We start from the raw sequence: 21,767 nt of genomic DNA, 5'->3' as shown, positions 1-21,767 counted from the left end.
TGCTTCAGTAAAATATGCGCTTTTTCCCCATAGAAATACCTTAGATGTTCTACCATAGAGGCCTACACTATGTCTTTATCCTTGTGATAAAAATGTTACTTATCGTCTCCAGCAGCTTTAATGTTAGCTTCAGTTAAGTCTCATCTCAGAAGAACTGAAAGAACAAACTCTGTATCATATTCATCTTTGTTTTAAGCAAATACTTACTGTACCTACCAAAACAATCTTGGCAGATTCTCTTTTCCTTTAAATTTGTGTCTCAATGGAAAAAATGTTGAATACTTGAATAATCTTGCAGGCATCAGTGAGATGTTACTAATGTGTTTAATCCCTCTTTAGCTATAGTTATTTACATTTTGTATTGCTAGAATAAGTCTGTGGAAGTGCAAACTTAAAAACAACATACAAATTAAAGACTTAAAAACAAAGTCTTCCAAAACAGCTCTTGAAGAAAAACCCTTTTTTTGAAGGAGAGGATTATTAATGCTGTTTTATTTTTTCTTTTGATGATAACTCAGAATTGTAGAATTGGTAAAATACTCTCGAGTTCTGTGACTCTTTTGTTCTTTTGAAAGTCTGGACTGTTGCTGCCTCCTTTTCTGACAGTAAATGATTGCCGCTGCCAGCCGTTTAACCAGCGAACAAAATAGATTCTTTGTAGCTGTTGTGACGTATCCATCACTTTTATGATCCTCCCCTGCAGTTGCTCCTGTTTTGTGTTGCAGAATATTTGTTAACTTAATCAATTTTCTGAGGACTGCAGGTTTTTCTTTGTTTTTTTTTCCCCCCCTCCTCGAAGTGATTGCAGTGTGGGGTGTGTTATTTCTTAGCTTTCTTTGCCTCACTAAGTGTCACAGATGCGACAGAGATCCAGTCTTCTGTAATGGTTAGACACATATTAATCCTCCACCTTCCCTCGATTATTGCTTTTTTTTTCGTTTGTTCCTTTCAAAATCAGCAAGAATTACGGTTTCAACTTGTTTCCTTGTTCTTTTTTTTTTTTTTTTTCCACAGCGCCCTACTGCAGCCCCCCACGCAACCCAGTAAACGGCACCGTGCACAGTCTAACAGGCACTAAAGTTGGCAGTACCCTGCGGTTCACCTGTGATCAGGGTTTTCGGCTCATCGGACAGAGCAGCGCCACTTGTACCCGCACAGCCCAAGGGATCCACCAGTGGAACGCACCAGTGCCTCTTTGTCAAGGTGAGGATGATGGTAGAGGCTCAAAAATTATAATGATAATCTTATTTTGGATAAAATCCCACAATTAGCAATAGCTGTTTTGTTTTCAGTGTTCAGGTAGTTAGTTCTTCGAAATTTAAGAAATAAAACTACTTTTACAACAGAAGAGCCATAATTCTTTAAATCCATTATCCAGCAAATATAGGCGACTTTCATCATTTTGGTTTTAAAGTGACGAAAAAAAAAATCATCTTTAAATTAAATGCTGAAGATCAGAATGAATTCCCTGACATGCTGTAATAAAGTTAACTATACGATAAGTTTAAAATGTAGGATGTTTTTTTTCTCTTGGCTTGTCTTTATTTGAGTAGTTTAAGTTATTAAATCCCATATTTTAATTATTATTACGCCACAACTGCCACTGAGGAATGAACCGATGTTAACAAAAGGACAAACTAAGCTCTATAGATACATTAAAATTACATCTGTTTAGAGATGTTGGACTCCTGCTGTACCATTGTTAATATCTTGGATTATTAGTAATTGTTTTACTTGTCTTTTGTTTTTTGTTTTTTTTTAGTATTTATATGAAGAAAAAAAAAAACTTGAAAAAAATGCTCCACAACCTACTTTGTGTCATTAGGACTGGGCTGAGCTGCTGAGTTTGGTTGAGTAAGCACCAGGTGGAAAGATTACTATTGAGCAGGTGGTGGCTAATGTTAACAGCCCTTTCAGTGCATGCTCTTGGGGTTAATTTGTACAGGAAAGCCATTGTCAGAAAGTGTTTTGCAAATTACTGCATAAGTTATTCAAACATTATATTTGCGGTTGGTGTTTTTTACGCCATCTTTCATTTCCCAGTCATGTCCTGTGGAATGCCAGTGCCGCCTATGAATGGCAGCATTGGAGGCCAGGACTTCTCTTTGGGGGCCACGGCCACATACCGGTGCAATCCTGGGTTTCGGCTTTCTGGGCCCCTAACAACGTCAATCACCTGTCAAGAATCAGGGAGGTGGAGCCCCATTGAGGCGCCACCCAGATGTGTCCGTAAGTTTTCTCTGACTACATTTTCATGGGTTTCATACCCTTGGTACTTGTTGGTTTTTTGGTTAGTTTTATGTTGTTTTTTTATATATATTTAAATTCAAAGGGTTGCTTTTCACTTTCTTTCAGCTGTTACCTGCCCCGACATCGGTCACTCTGCGGTGGAACACGGAAGGTGGAGACTGATCTATGGGACTCAGAACCAATATGATTCTATAATGATGCTTCTATGCGACCCAGGATATTACTACAGAGGCCAACGGATTATTCGCTGCCAGGCCAACAGCACTTGGAACTATCCAGATCCTCGCCCTGTCTGTGAGAGTGAGTACTGACCATTTCTTTAAACTCAGATAGATAGACCATTATAAATATTATGTAAATATATCCAGCAAAAATATGAATAAAAATGGATGTGTTTTTCAAGCCAAATTGCAACACCTAGTGGTCAAACATTAGACTAATAATGATTGGAATCAGTTTGACTGATATTGTTCCGTTACACACTTGTTCCCAAACTTGTGGAAGACTTTGGCACAGGTGTGGCAAAGTGGGTTTCCACCTGAACTTTTTTTTATACAAAAATATGCGCATTATCTCCAAATCTGCTGCAGCTACATCCATTAATTCAATTATTTCTGCTTTTGTAGCCTTCCCTACTGAGAATTGGCTTTATATTTGATTTGGTTTTTTTGGGTGGACTACAGATTTTAGTATTTAAAACATGATTTGTTGTTACTCAGTGCCATATATTTCCAAAATTTCACATCATCTGTAACCTTTAAAGGTCCTACTTCAATCTGAATAAAAAATAGCCATGTGGGTCATGTAGAAGCTAAGAGGTTAAAGAGGTAAAGCTCATTTGACAATGAAAGTAAAAGAAAGAAAGAAAAAACATTTCACCTCCATGAAATAACATTTCCATTCATCATCTTCATCATCTTGCTGTGGCCATAAGGGGTTGTAATCTATCGTATTGTTTTCTTTTCTCAGTTATCTCCTGCGGGGACCTTGGGACCCCACCAAATGGTAATAAGATCGGAACACTGACTGTGTATGGAGCCACGGCCATTTTCTCCTGCAACACAGGATACACTTTGGTGGGATCTCGGGTCCGGGAGTGTATGTCTAATGGGCTTTGGAGTGGAACACAAGTCCAGTGTCTGGGTGAGATATTACCTTTCAAGCAATCCAAAGTTCATAAACTCTAGGCCTGAAGTTGTTAAAAGAAAAACCTTCACCTGTTAGATTTGAGTTTTTTTTTTTATTTTTTTTTTTTTTGCTATTCACAGCTGGACACTGTGGAACACCAGAGCCAATTGTAAATGGACAAATAATTGGGGAGAATTACAACTATCGAGGCAGTGTTGTGTACCAGTGCAACCCAGGATTTCGTTTAATAGGAGTGTCTGTGAGGATCTGTGAGCAGGACCACCGCTGGTCTGGAAATACGCCTGTTTGTGTTCGTAAGTCCCCTTAAAGAACTAACAGCAATGATTTGTGTTTTTGTTAACCAACTAATTCTTTACAGTGAACAAGTTAATAGGATGATTCTGGATTTTTGTAAAACAAGATCAATACATTGAAAAGAAGTCACAGTTACAATGTATTGTTACTGCTCTTTTTACAAGAATACCAGTGGATAGAATAGCACAGGCTGGGTGCTGTGTAGCCTGGAGCTTTTACAGCCACAATCATTAGCGTTTGCTTTTTTGTAGGCCAGCGTTTATTTTTACAACATTCTTGTTATTTTGGATGATGAAGTATTTTTTTCTTCCTTGCAGCCATTACATGTGGTCACCCTGGTAACCCGTCATTTGGAATGACACAGGGAACCCAATTTAATCTGAACAACATTGTCAGCTTCGTCTGCAATACTGGATATGTGCTGCAAGGGTCTGTGAAGTCCATCTGTCAGGCGAACGGACAGTGGAGTAACGCCCTTCCCAGGTGTAGAAGTAAGTGTTAGATTCTCATTCACAATAATTACATGCCTATGGGCAGCCGATTGTAAAGTTGCACATGCTAAAATAAACAGCAAACTTTTGCAACATTTAGCAACAAACCACATTTAAAAAATGTTTGTGAATTCCTTTGTTATGTCCTTGTGAAATTTGTGATATTTACTTTCAGTGTCAGTGTTAAACCTAAATGTTATAGTATTTAAGATTTACATTCAACATTTAGATTTAGATTTAACAGTTAGATTTAACAGTTAGATTTAACATTTGGCATTTCACATTTAGCATTTAACAGTTAGATTTAACATTTAGCATTTAAATTTATATTTAATATTTATATTTAACATTTAAATTGAGATTTAACAGTTAGATTTAACATTTAGCATTTAGATTTAGGTTTAAAATTTAGATTTAACATTTAGATTTAGATTAAACATTTAGATTTATATTAAGCATTTAGATTTATATTAAGCATTTAGATTTATTGTTAACATTTAGCTTTAGATTTGACATTTAACAGTTAGATTTGACATTTAACAGATTTGACATTTAGATTTAGATTTAAAGGGGACATATCATGCTAAATCCACTTTTTTAGCCCTTAAATGCATTTTGTTGTATATTTAGAGTGCTTAGAAGTACAGAAAAAATCAAATTAGTCTCTTCAGGTGCTCCGTAGATATCTTTATATTCTGTTTTAGTCATATTTTTCAATCTGTTTCGATTTTTCTATTCTCTATTACGTCACAGTATTTGCAGCGGAACTGCCAAATTAAGACATCGACTCCAGGCCCAACACTTCGAGCAATCCGCCATTTTTATTTCTCGCTGCGATTTTGTAGTCCAAGCTCAAGGATGCCGAAGTTACGAGAGGATAAGTCAAAATGTTTGGTTGTTGGATGTAGTAACCCACACGCTTCATTACACCGTCTCCCAGCATCAGAACCTTTTCAAAGTGCCTGGTTGAGTTTTATTTTTTACGGAAATGTAGCCACATCTGTGGGTAAGGTCATTTTTGTGTGCGTGAAGCACTTCAAGGATGACTGCTTCTGCAACCTCCGCCAGTATAAAGAAGGATTTGCTGAAAGACTTTGTCTGATTGAGGGTTCAATTCCTTCTATCTTTGGAGATGATGAACAGAGCACTTCGGTAAGCTGTAAATAACGCTAAAAAGTGTGATGATAAGACGTCCCTGTCATTGTTTTGTTAGCATTAGCAGTTGCACCGTCTTCAGACTTCATATGTTAGCGCTGTGTGCTCCTTTTAGATCCTTGATGATATGGCCTACGTGATTTAATTTAAGTCTAAAGTTTTCATTAGTCATTTCATTTTGCCGTTTTTGTCTCCGAAAAGACTGTATTAAAATGCATTTCGTGATGTTAGCTTGGCGCTAGCGTTAGCTCGGTGCTTGTGTTAGCTCACTTGTTAGGGTTCTGCAGGTTCATCATCTTAATTTTCATCTCGCTCCGCCGGGTCAGACTCTGGCTCGAACATGTAAGGCTGGATGGACAAGTCTTCTGTTGTTGACATTTTGTAAATAACCTCTGAATAAAAAGTTTATGCACCGCTACATAGCCGTATCTCTTCTATCAAACTACAAAAAAGGCCGAGCAGGGTGGAGTTGAACCGAGTGTCACCTCTGTAACCTGAAGAGGGGGCGGGGTATGAAGTGTCTCATTTGCATTTAAACAGACCGCACCAAAACGAGTTGCTCTTAGAAGCACATCAGAAAAGGGGAAGAAAAGGGGTCTGTGGAGCTATAATAATGAGGAATTCAGACCCAAGTATTGCAGTTCCGCTTTATATAGACCACAACTGTATGATTTATATGTAAAAAGGATTGATTTAAAACCATGATATGTCCCCTTTAACAGTTAAATTTAACATTTAACATTTAGATTTATGATTTCACATTTAGGTTTAGATTTGACATTTTACAGTTAGATTTAACATTTAACAATTACATTTTAGATTTGGATTTAACATTTAGATTTAACAGTAAATTTAAATTTTAACATTTAGATTTAACATTTAGATTTATTATTTAACATTGACATTATATTTTTACGAGAGAAGCAAAGATCACACATTTCGCAAATCTTGCTGTAAATTTGGTCAAAAGTAACATAAAAAAATCACATACTTTTTTTTTTTAAATGTAGGTTGTTGCTAAATGTTGCAAAAAAGTTGGTTTTTATTTTCACATGAGCAACTTCACAAGCGACGCCTCCTAGTTATCTAAAAGTGTTTTTTCTCTCAATCTTTTTTTAAATGGTGTACATTTGCTTGTGAACGTTTTTCTTTCAATAATACTGCAACATTCTGTGATCCAGGTGTTGCCTTTGAGATCTTCAATGTACGTAACTTCCCATTTTGAGATGGTTCTTTTTATGTGTAATATTCTGTTTTTAGAACCAGAATCAGGACAATATTTGCATGTGCTGTGTTCTCATAGTCAAGCTGCCTCAGCTTCACCCTGAGGCTTACCTGTCCGTCAGGGGAAGAAGTATGGTTTTCTTTTTCTTCCTCTCTGTCATACCGATGGCTTTGGAGATTTACCTTTTATATCCTTCTTGTCTTTAATAGTAGAGGGAAATGCTTTTAATTTGTCAGTGTTTTTGAAGGCCTCAGAACTCCCATACATTTTAGGTTTACTGAAGGTTTTGTGACGAGCACCAAAAGGGACACCTCGCCGAAGGCTAGGCACTGAAAACATTTGGAAAAAAATGTGAAAGTTCCAAGTCATTCATCTATTCATCATATTTACCAGCTTCATCCTCTAATATTATTATATTAGTGGGGTCTACTGGTTGTTCTGTGTAAGCTGGGGCCCACTCTATCAGGGTTGGGGTCAATTATACTGTATTTTTCAGTTACAATTGTGTTCAATTCCGATTACAGCAAGCGGCATTGTTCCCAATTACAATTTAATTACAGTTAATTTTTTTTAATTACAAAAGTTCAATTTAAATCAATCACAATTACTGAGCCTTGAATAAATAACCAAATAAAAGTTAACCCTCCTCTTGTGTTAGCTTTCTGTTAGCATCTCTTATGATAATGGGTCATTAATCATCTGTAAAATACACTAAAAACAACTATCTATCACCTGATGTATTTCCTATCTATTGGTTACTTTGTAAGGCTTCCTCATCAATGAAAATATAGGTTTTAAGATGTATTTTTAATATGGCAAAATGTGGGAAAGCTTGATGTGAAACATATTTTAATAATTGTTAGCTCCATATGTGTTGAACTGTTCCCCAGTTTTGTGTTAAATTATAATTGACAATTTTTATATAATTTTCATGGCAATTACAATTACAAAGTCAAATATCTAAACTCAATTATAATTTAACTATACGTGCAACAGATTTTTTTTAAAATTAAAAATACAATTATAATTACGCCATATTTGTAAATAATTATCAATTATGCAATTACTATTATAATTTACCCGAACCCTGCACTCTACACAGGAAGACAATCATTTACCAATAGTTTGAGAGACGACAAATGACCAAAAATAGATATTTTTAAAACTGGAAGGAAACGTGTATCCAGAACGCTCCCAGGATCCCATGTGATGTGAGGGTTTTGACTTCCATTATCCTTTCTGTTGGTGTGAAGGCATTAGTGGTGTTAATGTCTGTTTTTATTTATTTTTTCCTGTGAAATTCTGATTCATCTACCTAATTACAGCATTTTAAATGCTTAGTCTAGGGTACTTTTTCTGTCTCTCATGTGCTTTTTCAACTGAGTGGAAAAAATGATGGTGCAATGAGATCCATTCCTTCTATCCGCCCTTTGCCTCCACTGAGGTGAAGTGTTGGTTCTCCCTTTGGAGATAGTGAGGGCTGGATGCAGCAGGCAGGAGAAGTTGAGTATAGATCAGGAGTCGGTCAGACAAAGATAATGATTCCCACAGTCTAGATTAGAGTAATTAGAGGGCAGTTGGCTGCATCAATAATGCAAGATCTAGGAGAACCACCCCGAGTGCAGCCACTTTGCTATCCGTCTCTAATCACCAATTTACGGTGCAGAAATACATGCTTTCGCGGAGTTGTATGTTTATTCCTCTTCATGCGATAAAAGGCCAAATGGCGTCGACTGACAAACCTTCCCAGGTGTAGAAGTAAGTGTTTCTCATTCACAATAAATACATGCCTATGGGACGCCGATTGTAAAGTTGCACATGCTAAAATAAATGGCAACCTTTCACAAGATTTAGCAACAAACCTGTTACTTATGACCAGATTTATAGCAATCTTTGTGAAATATGTCAATGTTAAATCTTTGTTTAAAATGAAGTATTCAAGATTTACATTTAACATTTAGATATAGATTCAAGAGTTAGATTCAACATTAAGCATTTAGATTTAAATTAGATATGTATATTTAACATGTAGATTTAGATTAAACATTTAGATTTATTATTTAACATTTAGATTTGACATTTAACAGTTAGATTTAACATTCAGATTTAAGAATTAGATTCAAACTGAAAAATTTGATATGGGTGCATTTGGAATTGATCCGAGAATCGTGCAACGTAATATCGCGATATATCGCTGAATAAAATTTTTTCAACACCCCTATAAATTACCCTTAGTTCTTCTTTTACCCATCATTGTGCTGTCTTTGTTGCTGACCATCAGGGTTGGGGTCAATTATAATTGTAATTGTGTAATTGATAATTAATGACAATTGTGGCGTACGTGTATTTGGAATTGTAATTGAAAAAAATCTTTTGCTGTTGTAATTGTAATGAAAGTGTAATTGAGTTTAGATATTTGACTTTGTGTAATTGCCATGGAAATTCTGAAAAAAAATTGTCGATTATAATTTCATGCAAAACTGTGAGAACTATGTTACAGTTCTATGTTCAGTTGTACACACACTGTATATAGTTAACAATTATATAAAATGTTTTTTTTATCAAGCTTTCCCACATTGTACAATTAAAAAAAAAAAAAAGTAAATAGAGGGGTACACTGACACAAAAAAGGCTGCACCAAAAATATTAAAACTGATCAGGTAACCAATAGATAGGAAATAAATTAGATGATAGATATATGTTTTTAGTGTATTATATAGCTGATTTAGGACCCGTTATCATGAGAGATGCTAACAGAAAGCTAACACAAAAGGAAGGTTAACTTTTATTAGGTTATTTATTTCAGGCTTGACAATTGTGATTAATTGTAATTGAACTTTAGTACTTTAATTTACTCTCTGAGGATAAAAACTAATTCTAATTCAATTGTAATTAGATAACGCTGGTCACTGGAATCGCAATTGATTAGTAATTGAACATGGATATTTGTCATTCCGGTAACACTTTAGTGTAGGGAACACCTATTAACCATTATTAGTTGCTTATTCTCATGCAAATTAGTAACATAGACTCTTAATTAGTCATTATTAATTACTTATTAATGCCTTATTCTGCATGGCCTTATTGTACAGCTATTAACTCAGAGTTCTCCCTCAATAACCTCAGAATTATTACTTATTAGTAGTAAGTAAGGAAGTTGTTGTATATGAACTATGATCTAAAAATGCTAGGGTTAAATTTAACGCTAACCCTAACCCTATTTGGACTGCGAGACTGCCATTAAGTGTATAATAAGGCATTATTAAGAATAAGGCATTAATAAATACTTAATAAGGCTTTAATAAGTACTTAATGATGACTAAATAAAAGCCAATATGTTACTAATCCCTAAACTAAAGTGTTACCATAATTTGTAATTGACCCCAACCCTTGCCGACCACTGGACCCCCCTCAGAGACCTTTAGCAGTAGACCAGTCAGTTACGATGATGGCTGAGTTGTGTTTTAAGTCTTTAATGCATTTATTCAAAACCTGGAATCAGAGCCTGGAAAGTCTTACGCAGAAGGAGCTTAGCAGGTTCCAATATGCTGTGCAGTGTTAGGGGATAATTTGTAAATGACAGCACCATGCACAGTTCAGCAGCGCTTTACTGGAGGAATTCATCATTAGAAGTATTTTTGGGTGAATGGACTATGCTGGCCTGCCTCTAAGCCTGAAAATGAGCAACGTTTTAGGTCTGTTAGCATACAATAGATTCATTTTGGCAATAGCAAATTCTGGGGTGAAACTGGCACGGCAAAATGGGCCATAATGGTTATGATGGTAGTGTTGGAATGTTACTTATAAACCAATATAACATTGCCACTATTGAACACATTTGGTCATTAGTGACAATACAAGCTAGAATAGGAGTTTTATTCACACTATTGAAGCTATGTGAGCGTCATTCCAACACGTCAGCGATCATGTTTGGCTTGGTTTTTGTCGAAATGTTTTATTTATTCTAAGCCATCGGGACTTTCTTCCTCACTGACTCTATCCGACTCCTCCTCTGGCTGCACCACCCTCATTTTCCCCTTTCCTAACTCCCTCCATCTGGTGCTAAACTGACATGTTGCCTCTTCCCCTGTGAGCTCTTCATCCATCAACATCTCTGCACCAAGATGGCCAGCAGGAGCCTGCCTCTAATGAAGCAAATGTTTATTCCCCCAGTCTGCCTCCTTCTTTATTAGGATTGGAGTGGATGGATACATGTTGAATGTGGAAAGTAAAGAATGAAGGAGCATCAAGAGGAAAAAAATCTCCGCTTGTAAAATGGAAATATCCTGTCTGTTAGAGACAGACAATGCCTATTAAAATGTTTATTTTATAATGGAATTGCAGACAAATTACCGTCTATTGCAGGGATGGGCAACTCTATTACAGCAGGGGCCACCGAAATGTGATTGTATCTTATTCAAGGGCCACTTTAGCAATATTAATGACAGCATTTAGAATAATGACCAATCAGAGCATTATTACAGGGGAGAAATGTATTGTCTGGTTTTGTTGTTTTGTCAGTTTTTAGTCATTTTGTGTGTTTTTGTTATTTGTGAGTTCTTGTTGTAATTATGTGTACTTTTCTGTCATTTCCTGCATTTTTCCCTCCCCAATTTTGGAGCTATTCTGAAATGTGTTCTTGTTTCTAGTCATTTTGTTTTGTTCAAGTGGTTATTGTCTGTTATTGCATATTTTTGGACTGTTTTTGTGTACTTTTTGCATTTTGTCAACGATTTGTGTGTTTTGGGAGTTATTTACTATATATTCCCTCCAACGTCAGTTTTTTGTAATTTGGGATTTGTTTTGGGGGCCGCATAAAATTAGGGCCACGTGGCCCCCGGGCTGCCTGTTGCCTATGTCTGATCTATTGCAAGCCTTATGCTGCGTTCACACCAAATGCATTCCGGGCGTCAAAATCGAGCCTCACGCCCTTAGTTGGACGCTTGTGCTCATTGAATCAGTACGCTTGTCACCAGCATTGAAGATGTTCGGGACGCGCGTCCAAACAAGTTGGGAAGGGAGTGCGTCGAGGGGAGGGGCTTCCCTGTTGCCGGTGGTTTTCATACAATGGATGATATTGTGGCGATCAGTTACGTTCATAATTCACCCAGTAACTGTGAAGTGGTGGAGAACATTGTGTTGAGAAGGCGGTGTTTCCGGGTTGGATGTATTTTGGTGTGACTCAGTCTGTGCACTGTGATGTTAGAGGGCTATAGAGAAGTGTGGTGACTCAAGAATAAAGTTTGGAGTTCCTTGCTGAACACGCCCCCTCCGACTCCTGTTCATCGGCTCTACACTATCGAGTTTCTGGATTCACCAGAGCTGCCCTCGGATGAGAGTCACTTTCAGCGCAACTTCTGTCTCTCCCGTGCCCAGTTTGACGACCTGCTGACTCGCATCGGCGCTCGCATCTCCTACCAGGACACCAACTACAGGCTCTCTATTCAAGCAAAACAGCACCTGTCCATCTGTCTCCGCCTCCGGTTAGTGTTGCTTTCCTTCATTATTCTGAAAACGCCACGGTTGAGGAAAGCTCCTGATTGGTCGACTCGCAGCAATATGCCCCAAAAGTTAAACAATCCCAACTCCAGCGTCGGCCGCGTTGGAGGCGCCGGACGCACGTCAAAAGCTTGAAATCTCAAAACACACAGTGTCCGCTGTGCGAAAAGCTTCAAAACGCACCCCACAGGAGGCGGGGGACGCATAGCGGGACCTCTGACGCTCCCGAGAAGTGCGTCCACCATATATTGTCTATGTAAACCTGATGCTGTTGATGCTGTTGACGCTTTAGACGCGTTTGGTGTGAACGCGCCATTATACATAAGAGAAAGATTAAGACATCCCTAATGCTTGATTTGTCTTTTGTCGTCTCTACTTTGTCCATCTCCCAGTTGTAAATTGCACTGAACCAGGCCATGTGGAGAACAGCATCAGGCAGGTACTTGCCAGTGGTCCGCATCGATACAGCTTCCAGACCGCTGTGACGTATCGCTGTAACCCAGGCTACTACCTCCTGGGCACCAGCTCCCTCTCATGTCAGGGAGACAGCACCTGGGATCGTTCCTTGCCTAAATGCTTATGTGAGAAGCTACATTTTATCATTTCATTCTGTTTGAGAGTGTGAAAATGAAGCTTTTTTCTATAAACGGGGATGTTTATTCTTTGTATAGTTTTCTTCTGCAGCTCAAATATACACATACAGTATACAAGTATACACAAGTGAATAAATAAGTAGTCGTTACTGAAGTAGTTTCCTGTTAATTTTAGGAGAGTGGGAATTATTACTTGAAATATTTTTTCTCAAATGAGGGTACATGTACCCCTAGGGGTACGCGATGGCACTGAAGGGGTACTTGAGAGAAAGATTTTTGAATTTTCTTCATTCTTTTTTTTTTTTACATGAAAACACAGAATTTTCTACTGTATTTCTATATTTTTACTTTGTGAAATACAAATCTAGTTCAACTAAAATGCAGTAAAAAAAAAAATGAAAAAAACTGAGCTCAAACATGATCAAAAACTGCCAATTGTTTTTGGAGTCGCAAGAAATACTTTATATCAAAATGGGGTCACGATTCAAAAAAGGTTGAGAACCACTGCACTAAATACTCTTTTGTTCCACTTATTTACAAAATGAGATTTTTTAAAGTGTGTGTTATCACTAGTTCATTCCATCATTATGTTTTATAATTGTTTTAAATAGTTTTTGAAGCAAAATGTTGTCGTCGGACAAACGGGGTACTTGGATTCAAAAATAAGAGAATGGGGTACTTCAGTCAAAAAAATTGGCAAACGCTGACTTAAAATATCAAACTGGTGTCAAAGCACCTTTGAAATGAGTAGCATTATGGTGAAATGACATTATGGTGATCTGACTTTTTTTTTTTCTATCGGCCCTCGACAGTGGTGCTGTGCGACCGGCCCAGCGTGCCTCCTTATGCGCAGATCTCAGGTGATCGTCGGACAGTCGGCTCCGTCATTCGCTACAGCTGCATTGGTCAGCGCACCGTCATTGGCAACACCACCCGGATGTGCCAGCTGGACGGGCAGTGGAGCGGCTCCCCACCGCATTGCTCTGGTATGAAACGCTATAGACGCAGATGGAGCTGTGCGCTGTCCCTCGGATGGACGACTTTGATCAATGTGACAATAATTCACCAACATTATTGCTATTCAAGACAACAAAGGTTCATACATTTTCTTCCCTTGATTAATGTTTACTGACTAATTCAGATGAGGAATGACTTAGTCACAACAACAATGCCCTTGTTGATACTCGGCTGACAGAGTTTCAGCAGCTGCTGGTCGCTGGTGAGAGGAAAACTTATTTTAATCAAAGATGGACTTTCCTGTCAACTTCAAAGGCCTCAAGGGCAAAGGTAGAGTCCCCATAAAACGACTTTAATCTGCTCACATTACACTGGGAGGCTTCAATGCTTATACCTCTGCTAGGTTATGAAGCCGTATAAAGTCCAGAGTCCCCAGTGCTTCCCCTGCTTTAACAGTTATTTGCTTCTGGACTCGGAACACAAGACACATGGAAAATACTTTGGGGATTTGGGGATTACCATAGGCGGATACATAAAAGTAACCCAGACACACAATCTATATAACAATAAAGCAGAATGCCGACAGCTTTATGTCGTAATTCACGAGTTCAATATTTTTTTTTCCTTTGCTATTGTTTTCTCAACAGGCAATAAACAGAAGGTTTCAGTAAGATCTTAAATTTTTAAAGATCAGATTTGGATGACTGCTGTGTGCCGTAAAAGGGATTTTAACCACTGCTTTTTAGAAATGACAAAAGAAGTCCTCATGAGGGCCAAATGTTTTGCAACTAGATTTATCGGACGACCTATAATTCCGCCAAGCTATGAAATAAACATAATGAGGTTCAAAAGGCAGTCAATGAACAGGCAAATCACACATGAAGAGTTTTCCTTTACTCTGAGTGGCAATTTATCAAAACTGAATTAATACATTCACACAGTTTTCCCTGTGCTTAAAGGGGATACATGTACATGTTGACATGTACACATATTTATGAGGCGTGTAAATCTTCTGTTTCATTCCGATACGATATCGGTTATCAGAATAGCGATCCGATATTTGCCGATGTCAAAGCCTGCCATAATACAATTTCAATTTCATTCGATTCAGAGGCAATAATATATATATATATATAGTTTTTTTTTTCACATTAAAGAATAAAAACACTATATTGATACATTCTGAGAAATTTCTAGCCTGACTGTTTAAGGCATTTATATGAAAATCATTCTTTGAAAAACTTTTTTCACTTTTTCTCACTAACTAATGTTTGGTGTTTTAACAAAAAATTAAAGCGGAAGGCAAAATGGCGATAAATAGTCATGTTTATCGAATTGACTAAATCATTGATCAAAGAATCGATTAATTGATCGAGATCGATTCATCTTTGTGCTTGTTTGACCTTTAGGAGACAATGCCGGACTGTGTGGAGATCCTGGTGTTCCCGTGCACGGCATTCGTCTCGGAGACGAGTTTGCATTGGGCAGCGTGGTCCGTTACAGCTGTGAGCCTGGCTATGTACTGAAAGGCTCACCAGAGAGGACGTGTTTGACCAACAGGACCTGGTTGGGCACCCAGCCGGAGTGTCTTGGTAAGAAACTTTATTTTCTTTTCCTCTAAATGAACATGAAAAGAAAAATACTTGCTGGTTTGGTCTAGGGGCTAAGAAAGTGAAATGTCAACATACATATTATATTAGTTTGATTAAACTGTTGTAAGCTGTGTTGGAGTTTTAAAGAAGTATTGAGCAACTCTTAGAGCTGAAGATCTTTGCTTGAACCTGACAGGACCCGATAAGCTGGATTTTGTCTTAATATCTGTTGTTTTACACAAGCTCGGGTGCTGCGCGGTAAATAAGCAGTCAGGTGATGTGTTTCGATTAGTGTGAGAAAGACGCACAAGTGGTGCAAAAGCTCTGTGCATGCACAGAGTTCGATTGCGAGCTATAAAAAAAGGCTTTATTCAGGTTTAGACTGCTTCTGGACGTATTCTGTTGGGCTCAGGCCGTGTCAGGTTTAACATCAAAAGCCCGATTACAGCTCTAGCTCTCCTCGATTTTATTGCACAAAAGCAGAATATTGTTTTACGGTGCCTTGTTAAATGTACTTTATTTTATGAAAAAAATATTTTAATGGATTTATGAGCTTGGAGACATAAAAGGTTTTAGTTATTTTTGTAGAAACAATATAAACATGAGAATTATGTTGTTACTCTTTGAATAAAATGGAATTCTCCACCTATCTCCCCAATCCTGCATTCTTTTGTATTAGGCTTCAATTTTTTTTTTTTTTAAATAACAACAAAAAAATAAATAAATAAAAAAAATAAAAAATAAAATAACAACATTCAAAGTAGCTTAGTTTTTGTTTGAAGCTATTAAACCAATACAAATGAAAAGTATAAATACAGTCAAAGGTGCAGCTGCGTATTATTCCTTCTCTCGCCCTTTGTAATCAAGTGATATTTAGATACTGTACATTCTCTCCTAGGTTGTTTTTACTTGCGCCCTGTACTCCTCTTCCACCCACACAAGCCCCCCCCCGCCAACTCCTATTGCCTCAATCTGTGTGTGTTTCCTCTTTTCAGTGTGGTTTTGTGAGTGTGGTGTGTGTGTGTGTGTGTGGTTTGCCTACAAGCTAAGGTTGCCCACCTGTTCTGTGTTGGCACCGACTTCAAGGGGCAGACCCCATCTGGTCATTACGGGAGGGCAAAGCCCCTGGGGCAGCGAGTGCCCAGAGACGGCTGGAGACAGTAATGAACAGAACCAGCTCTGTCGGCTCTGCTCACACCAAGAGATTTTCTTAGCAACGACGGTCGATCAAAGTGAAGTCCTTTTGGAAAGTAGGATGATTGGGAGGGTGAACAAAACAAATGAGAAAAATGAGAACAAAAGCAAGTTACCCTTGGATTTTCTTTAGATGTATTCTGCTTATGTTCAAAATAATTATCACACGTTTTTAGACAGGGCATGGACCATCTGTTCTACCCACAACTCTGACTTTAAACAAAAGATGACCCCAGGCCCATGAACACACAAATTTCAAACGTGCAATACTCCCTCCTATTGTCTTATGGGATTCAGTAGGAAATGATTAATGTTTTGCTCTGTTCTTCTGCATCTTCTTTTTCTTCTTCTTCTTGTAGTGATTTCCTGCGGAAATCCAGGGACTCCCAGAAATGCTCAGATCCTCGTTCACGATGGCTTAACCTTCTCCAAGTCCATCACATATGCTTGCAGAGAAGGCTACTACTCCACTGGGCTGCTCACCCGACACTGCACTGTAAACGGGACATGGACAGGGAACATGCCAGAGTGCTCAGGTAACTGAACTGGACGCGAGCTGGGTTCTATTTCATAATAATTTGTGAGATGTCTCACTATGGGATGCACTCCCATCTGCACCCCTCAGAATAATTTGACTAAATCTGCCAATCCTGATTGGCTGGTGAAACGTGTCCTTCCGCCAGGGACACTCCCACCTCCTATAATTGAAGAAGGTGGACGGGCACACATCGTTCAAACACCTCTTCTCACTCTCAAGCATATCTCGCATCTTCTGCCAGTTTAACTGTCCACGGATGGATCTTCTTTTAGCCTCCGTCGACGGGAGCCGATAGAATGGACCCACTTGCTTTTTCTTCGTGATTCTCAACAAACACGATGCTTTATATTCTGACTCACTATGAAGTGCCTATAATGGCTTATTACTCCTTAACAACCTGAGCAATGACTTGTATAACTTCACCTTTAAAAACGAGTATCATGTTAGGGAACCTTATACAGTAACATAAATTATTACATGCAGTGAGAGCTTTTTATTTAGAATTAATTGCATAATTTCTTGAAAATTCCAGAAATTCAAAAAACGCTTGACACGAAATGAGTTTTAATGCAAGAACAATGTAATGTTCTAACTCAGATGGGAGCCTAGATTGTCATGGTCCAAGATTGATGGGCTAGGAAAAGTATGCTCTTTTTTTATTAACCTTACAAACACATTTTAATACATTACATTAAATCCAAAACCTGGATTTTACACCAGGTTTTTTTTTTTACTTTTGTTAGTAGCTCGCTCTATTTAACCGGCAGGAAAAATGTAAAAGCAGGTCAAAAAGTGTTTCATTTGAAAGCTTTAGGGCAAACTGTAGCAGAAAAGTGACGCTTAGGCTTTAATCTGCTTCCTAAAACACTCTTTAGGACCATCAGTATGGAATAGAAATGCTTAAAGGCCAAAAAACTGAGCAGAAAATGAGTAGTTTACCTTATACTGTATTTTATATTCATGTTATGTTTTGAGTGTGGTGTTTTATCTTCTCGTCCTGTAGACATCAACTGTGGTGATCCTGGTGTTTCAGCCAATGGGGTGAGATTTGGGAGTGATTTCACCTACAACCGCACTGTTAGTTTCCAGTGTTCTCCAGGGTTTACTATGGATGCTGACCGTGCATCCACCCTCATCTGCACCAAAGACCGCACCTGGAACGGCACCAAACCGCTCTGTAAAGGTATGGATGTAAAAACACCTAGCCATAGTTCACTAGGCTGTTTGTAGTTAAAAATGTTGAATATAAACCAGGGTTGGGGTCAGTTACATTTTTAAGTTACAATTACGTTTTCAATTACCCATGTTCAATTACAATTAAATTACTATAACCGTGACATGCATTTTTCTCCAATTACAATTAAATTACAGTGATCTTTTATCCTCAAAATAGTTAAATTACATATAATCACAATTATTGAGCCTGAAATAAATAACCTAATAAAAGTTAATCTTCCGCTTTCGTTAGCATCTCTTATGTTAACAGGTTCTAAATCAGATGTAAAACACACTAAAAACAAATATCTATCATATAATTTCTTTCCTGTCTATTGGTTACCTTGTTAGGCTTCCTAATCAATGAAATTATAGGTTTGAATAATTTTGGTGTGGGCATCTGAACCTTTTTTGTGCAAGTATACCCCTCGATTTCAATTTTTTTTAAATGGTAAAATGAGGGAAAGCTTGATATGAAACATATTTTAATAATCGTTAACTATATATATGTGTAGAGCTGTACATAGAACTGTAACATGGTTCCCCACTTTTGACTATTTTTACAACTTTTAATGACAATTACAAAGTCAATTATTTAAACTCGATTACAATTTAATCATGATTACAACATCAATACATTATCAATTACGCAATTACAATTATAATTGACTCCAACCCAGCTTGGAATAACAGCAACTATTTTTAAAAAAAATTACAGTTACAATTAAAATTGCAACCTAATTGTAATTATGAATTTCGACCCCAACCCTGATATAAACTCACCAATGCCTTTGAAAATATATAACGTTGCTTCACTGTCTCTATGTAGCGATTGTTTGCAGCCCCCCACCCACCATCCCCAATGGGCAGGTTGTTGGTACAGATTTCACATGGGGCTCCAGTGTCAGCTACTCGTGCAACCAAGGTTACCAGCTGTCTCTACCCACCATGTTAACATGCCAGGGTAATGGTAACTGGAGTGGAGAAAAACCCCAGTGTTTCCGTGAGTATACTGTACCTCCTCGCTCGGTTGCCACATCGTATCACATCAGCTTGACATTGTTGTATTTTGGTCTGTAAACATGGACATTTCCAAAACATTAAAAGATGACCCCAAAGTTTTTTTTTATCCTGTGATTTAAAAAATAATGATGTTTTTCTTTGCAGCTGTGTTCTGTGGGGACCCAGGTATGCCACAGCAAGGCAAGAGGGAGGACAGAGGTTTCACGTACCTGTCGTCCGTGTCATTTAACTGCTACCCTCCACTCACCCTGGTTGGCTCAGCCAGGAGGTACTGTCAGTACGACGGCACCTGGAGTGGCACACAGCCTTCTTGCATTGGTAGGCTGCTAGTTTGTTTCTGTCTTCTTTTTTTTTTTTTTTTTGTTCTGCTTCATGCAGTACATCCAGTCCTTTACAGTAAATGATCAACACCAGGGTTGGGGTCTATTACATTTTCCAATTACGCTTTCAATTATTCATGTTCAATTACAATTCAGTTATGATTACGATAACAGCATATTTTTTTTTTTTATTATTTTTCCCCTGAAAGTCAATTACAATTGCATTCTCATTTACTAAAGTTCAATTACAATTTTACTAACTTTTAAATTGTAATTTACAGTTTTTATTGAACTTCCATAGTAATTTCAATCACAGTTAATTATCCTAACTAAATTGCAATGACAATGGTAACAATTGCGATTGTAATTACACTATATACAGTAATTAATTATCAATAATGTGATTACAATTATAATTGACCCCATCCCTGATCAACACCAAAAATCAAGCTTGTTTTGACTAATCGCCTTTTTTATTTTGATACATTTTTCCACAAAATAATGTATACAATATTGTATTGTATTTTTTTTATTTCAATATTTAGCACACATTAAAGAAGAAAAAAACATAAACATTAAAGGTGCAAGGAGGGAACGATGTCCAAAAGGCTTGTATCAGAGCTCCACCCCTTTCAATAAACACAAACAATTTAGAATAAGGACTAACAAAAAAACACTTGTCAAATGATATAAGGAAAAATAATATATAAACAAAGTACACAAAAATCTATATGGAAAAGACAAATGGAAATTCTGAACAAAATAATTGAAAATCAAATAATAATAATGTGTTTCCAGATTTGAATCTTTTTTGTGTAAGCCCAAAATAAACATCCATTAATGTTTTATTGCAACTTTCTTTACATAACCCTGGATCTATGAGTAATATGAGTGAGATGTCTCACCAGACAACCCTTCTTGCTTGGGCGAGCGAGAAGAGGTGCCTATTTTGAATAACTTTTTTTTTTTTTTACATTTTTAATTTCACAAATTAATATTATTATCCTACAAAACAAGGAACAAAATACAGAAGGTCAAGTGAATTACTTTAGAAAACAATCATAAGTAACACAAACCAATCATTAGGCCCTATAGGACATCCAACAATAAAGTATAGAAAGAATTACAGTCATCCTTCCTCTTCTTCTGTCTGTAAAGGGTTAACGTATCTGATTCACAACTTAACAAATGAGTTTTTCTGAAAATAATCCTTTCTTATAAGATAAATGTCATTTACTATATCTATCCATTCATGTATTTGTTTCAACTTTCATTCGACACATTGATGACAAAAACATGACCTATGGTTAAAAATGAAGGGAGTGCAGTTTGATTTTGCGAAGTTAGCTTGTAATAATAAGCACCTGCTTTTTGGAAGTAAGAAAAAAAAGGCAATAAAACACACAGTTACTCAACAGCTGTTGTTTGATTTACACCTTGTGAGAATAGTAGGATATGACCTGAAAATGAATCAATATGTTGTGAAATGCCCTGAGCAGAAGCGCAGTAAAAAACCACCTTGTGATTTGTCCTTGTTAATGTGTATGTTAATATTTGTATAGTTGATTGTATAATATGGAGCTCTCCCTCCTAAAATGCCCTAAGGCGTTCATTTGTCTCTGTACAAATTGCTGTAAACAAATGCAACTTTTAAAACATTAATAATAATTAGTGTCTGCCTTCAGTAGAGCATAAAGGATCTTAGGAATTCTCCGGAGTGTGTCCAGCGTTTTTGACTTTATCACGCTTTTGTTTTAGCTTCCATGGTCCAAGCATGGTGGTGTAAAGGGGATGGAAACATATTTTCATATTTGACACAAAAGTTATTCCAAGCAGGGTTGGGGTCAATTATAATTGTAATTGCGTGATTGATAATGTATTGATGTTGTAATCATGATTAAATTGTAATCGAGTTTAAATAATTGACTTTGTAATTGTCATTAAAAGTTGTAAAAATAGTCAAAAGTGGGGAACCATGTTACAGTTCTATGTACAGCTCTACACATATATATAGTTAACGATTATTAAAATATGTTTCATATCAAGCTTTCCCTCATTTTACCATTTTAAAAACATTGAAATCGAGGGGTATACTGGCACAAAAAAGGTTCAGATGCCCACACCAAAATTTTTCAAACCTATATTTTCATTGATTATGAAGCCTAACAATGTAACCAATAGATAGGAACTACATTTGATGCTAGATATGTGTTTTTAGTGTACTTTACAGCTGATATAGGACCCACTATCATGAGAGATGCTAACAGAAAGA

The 21,767-nt window shown here is 37.1% G+C and overlaps 1 protein-coding gene across 1 annotated transcript in view; it reads left to right on the top strand.

Moving 5' to 3' along the window:
* csmd2 (CUB and Sushi multiple domains 2) overlaps positions 1 to 21,767 on the top strand; it is a 340,353-nt gene that overhangs the window by 298,834 nt on the left and 19,752 nt on the right. Inside the window, exons 50-62 of the mRNA XM_028460920.1 lie at positions 1,015 to 1,203; positions 2,044 to 2,229; positions 2,356 to 2,550; positions 3,220 to 3,393; positions 3,519 to 3,692; positions 4,011 to 4,184; positions 12,456 to 12,644; positions 13,469 to 13,642; positions 15,023 to 15,205; positions 16,759 to 16,935; positions 17,941 to 18,120; positions 18,982 to 19,155; positions 19,320 to 19,493. Of these exons, the coding sequence (XP_028316721.1) occupies positions 1,015 to 1,203; positions 2,044 to 2,229; positions 2,356 to 2,550; positions 3,220 to 3,393; positions 3,519 to 3,692; positions 4,011 to 4,184; positions 12,456 to 12,644; positions 13,469 to 13,642; positions 15,023 to 15,205; positions 16,759 to 16,935; positions 17,941 to 18,120; positions 18,982 to 19,155; positions 19,320 to 19,493 (2,343 nt within the window). The remainder of the gene's footprint in view (positions 1 to 1,014; positions 1,204 to 2,043; positions 2,230 to 2,355; positions 2,551 to 3,219; positions 3,394 to 3,518; positions 3,693 to 4,010; positions 4,185 to 12,455; positions 12,645 to 13,468; positions 13,643 to 15,022; positions 15,206 to 16,758; positions 16,936 to 17,940; positions 18,121 to 18,981; positions 19,156 to 19,319; positions 19,494 to 21,767) is intronic.

The sequence above is a fragment of the Gouania willdenowi genome, chromosome 11, assembly GCF_900634775.1.
Source record: "Gouania willdenowi chromosome 11, fGouWil2.1, whole genome shotgun sequence".
In the NCBI taxonomy this organism is placed as follows: domain Eukaryota; kingdom Metazoa; phylum Chordata; class Actinopteri; order Blenniiformes; family Gobiesocidae; genus Gouania; species Gouania willdenowi.
This window is presented reverse-complemented; position numbering and strand designations above follow the sequence as displayed.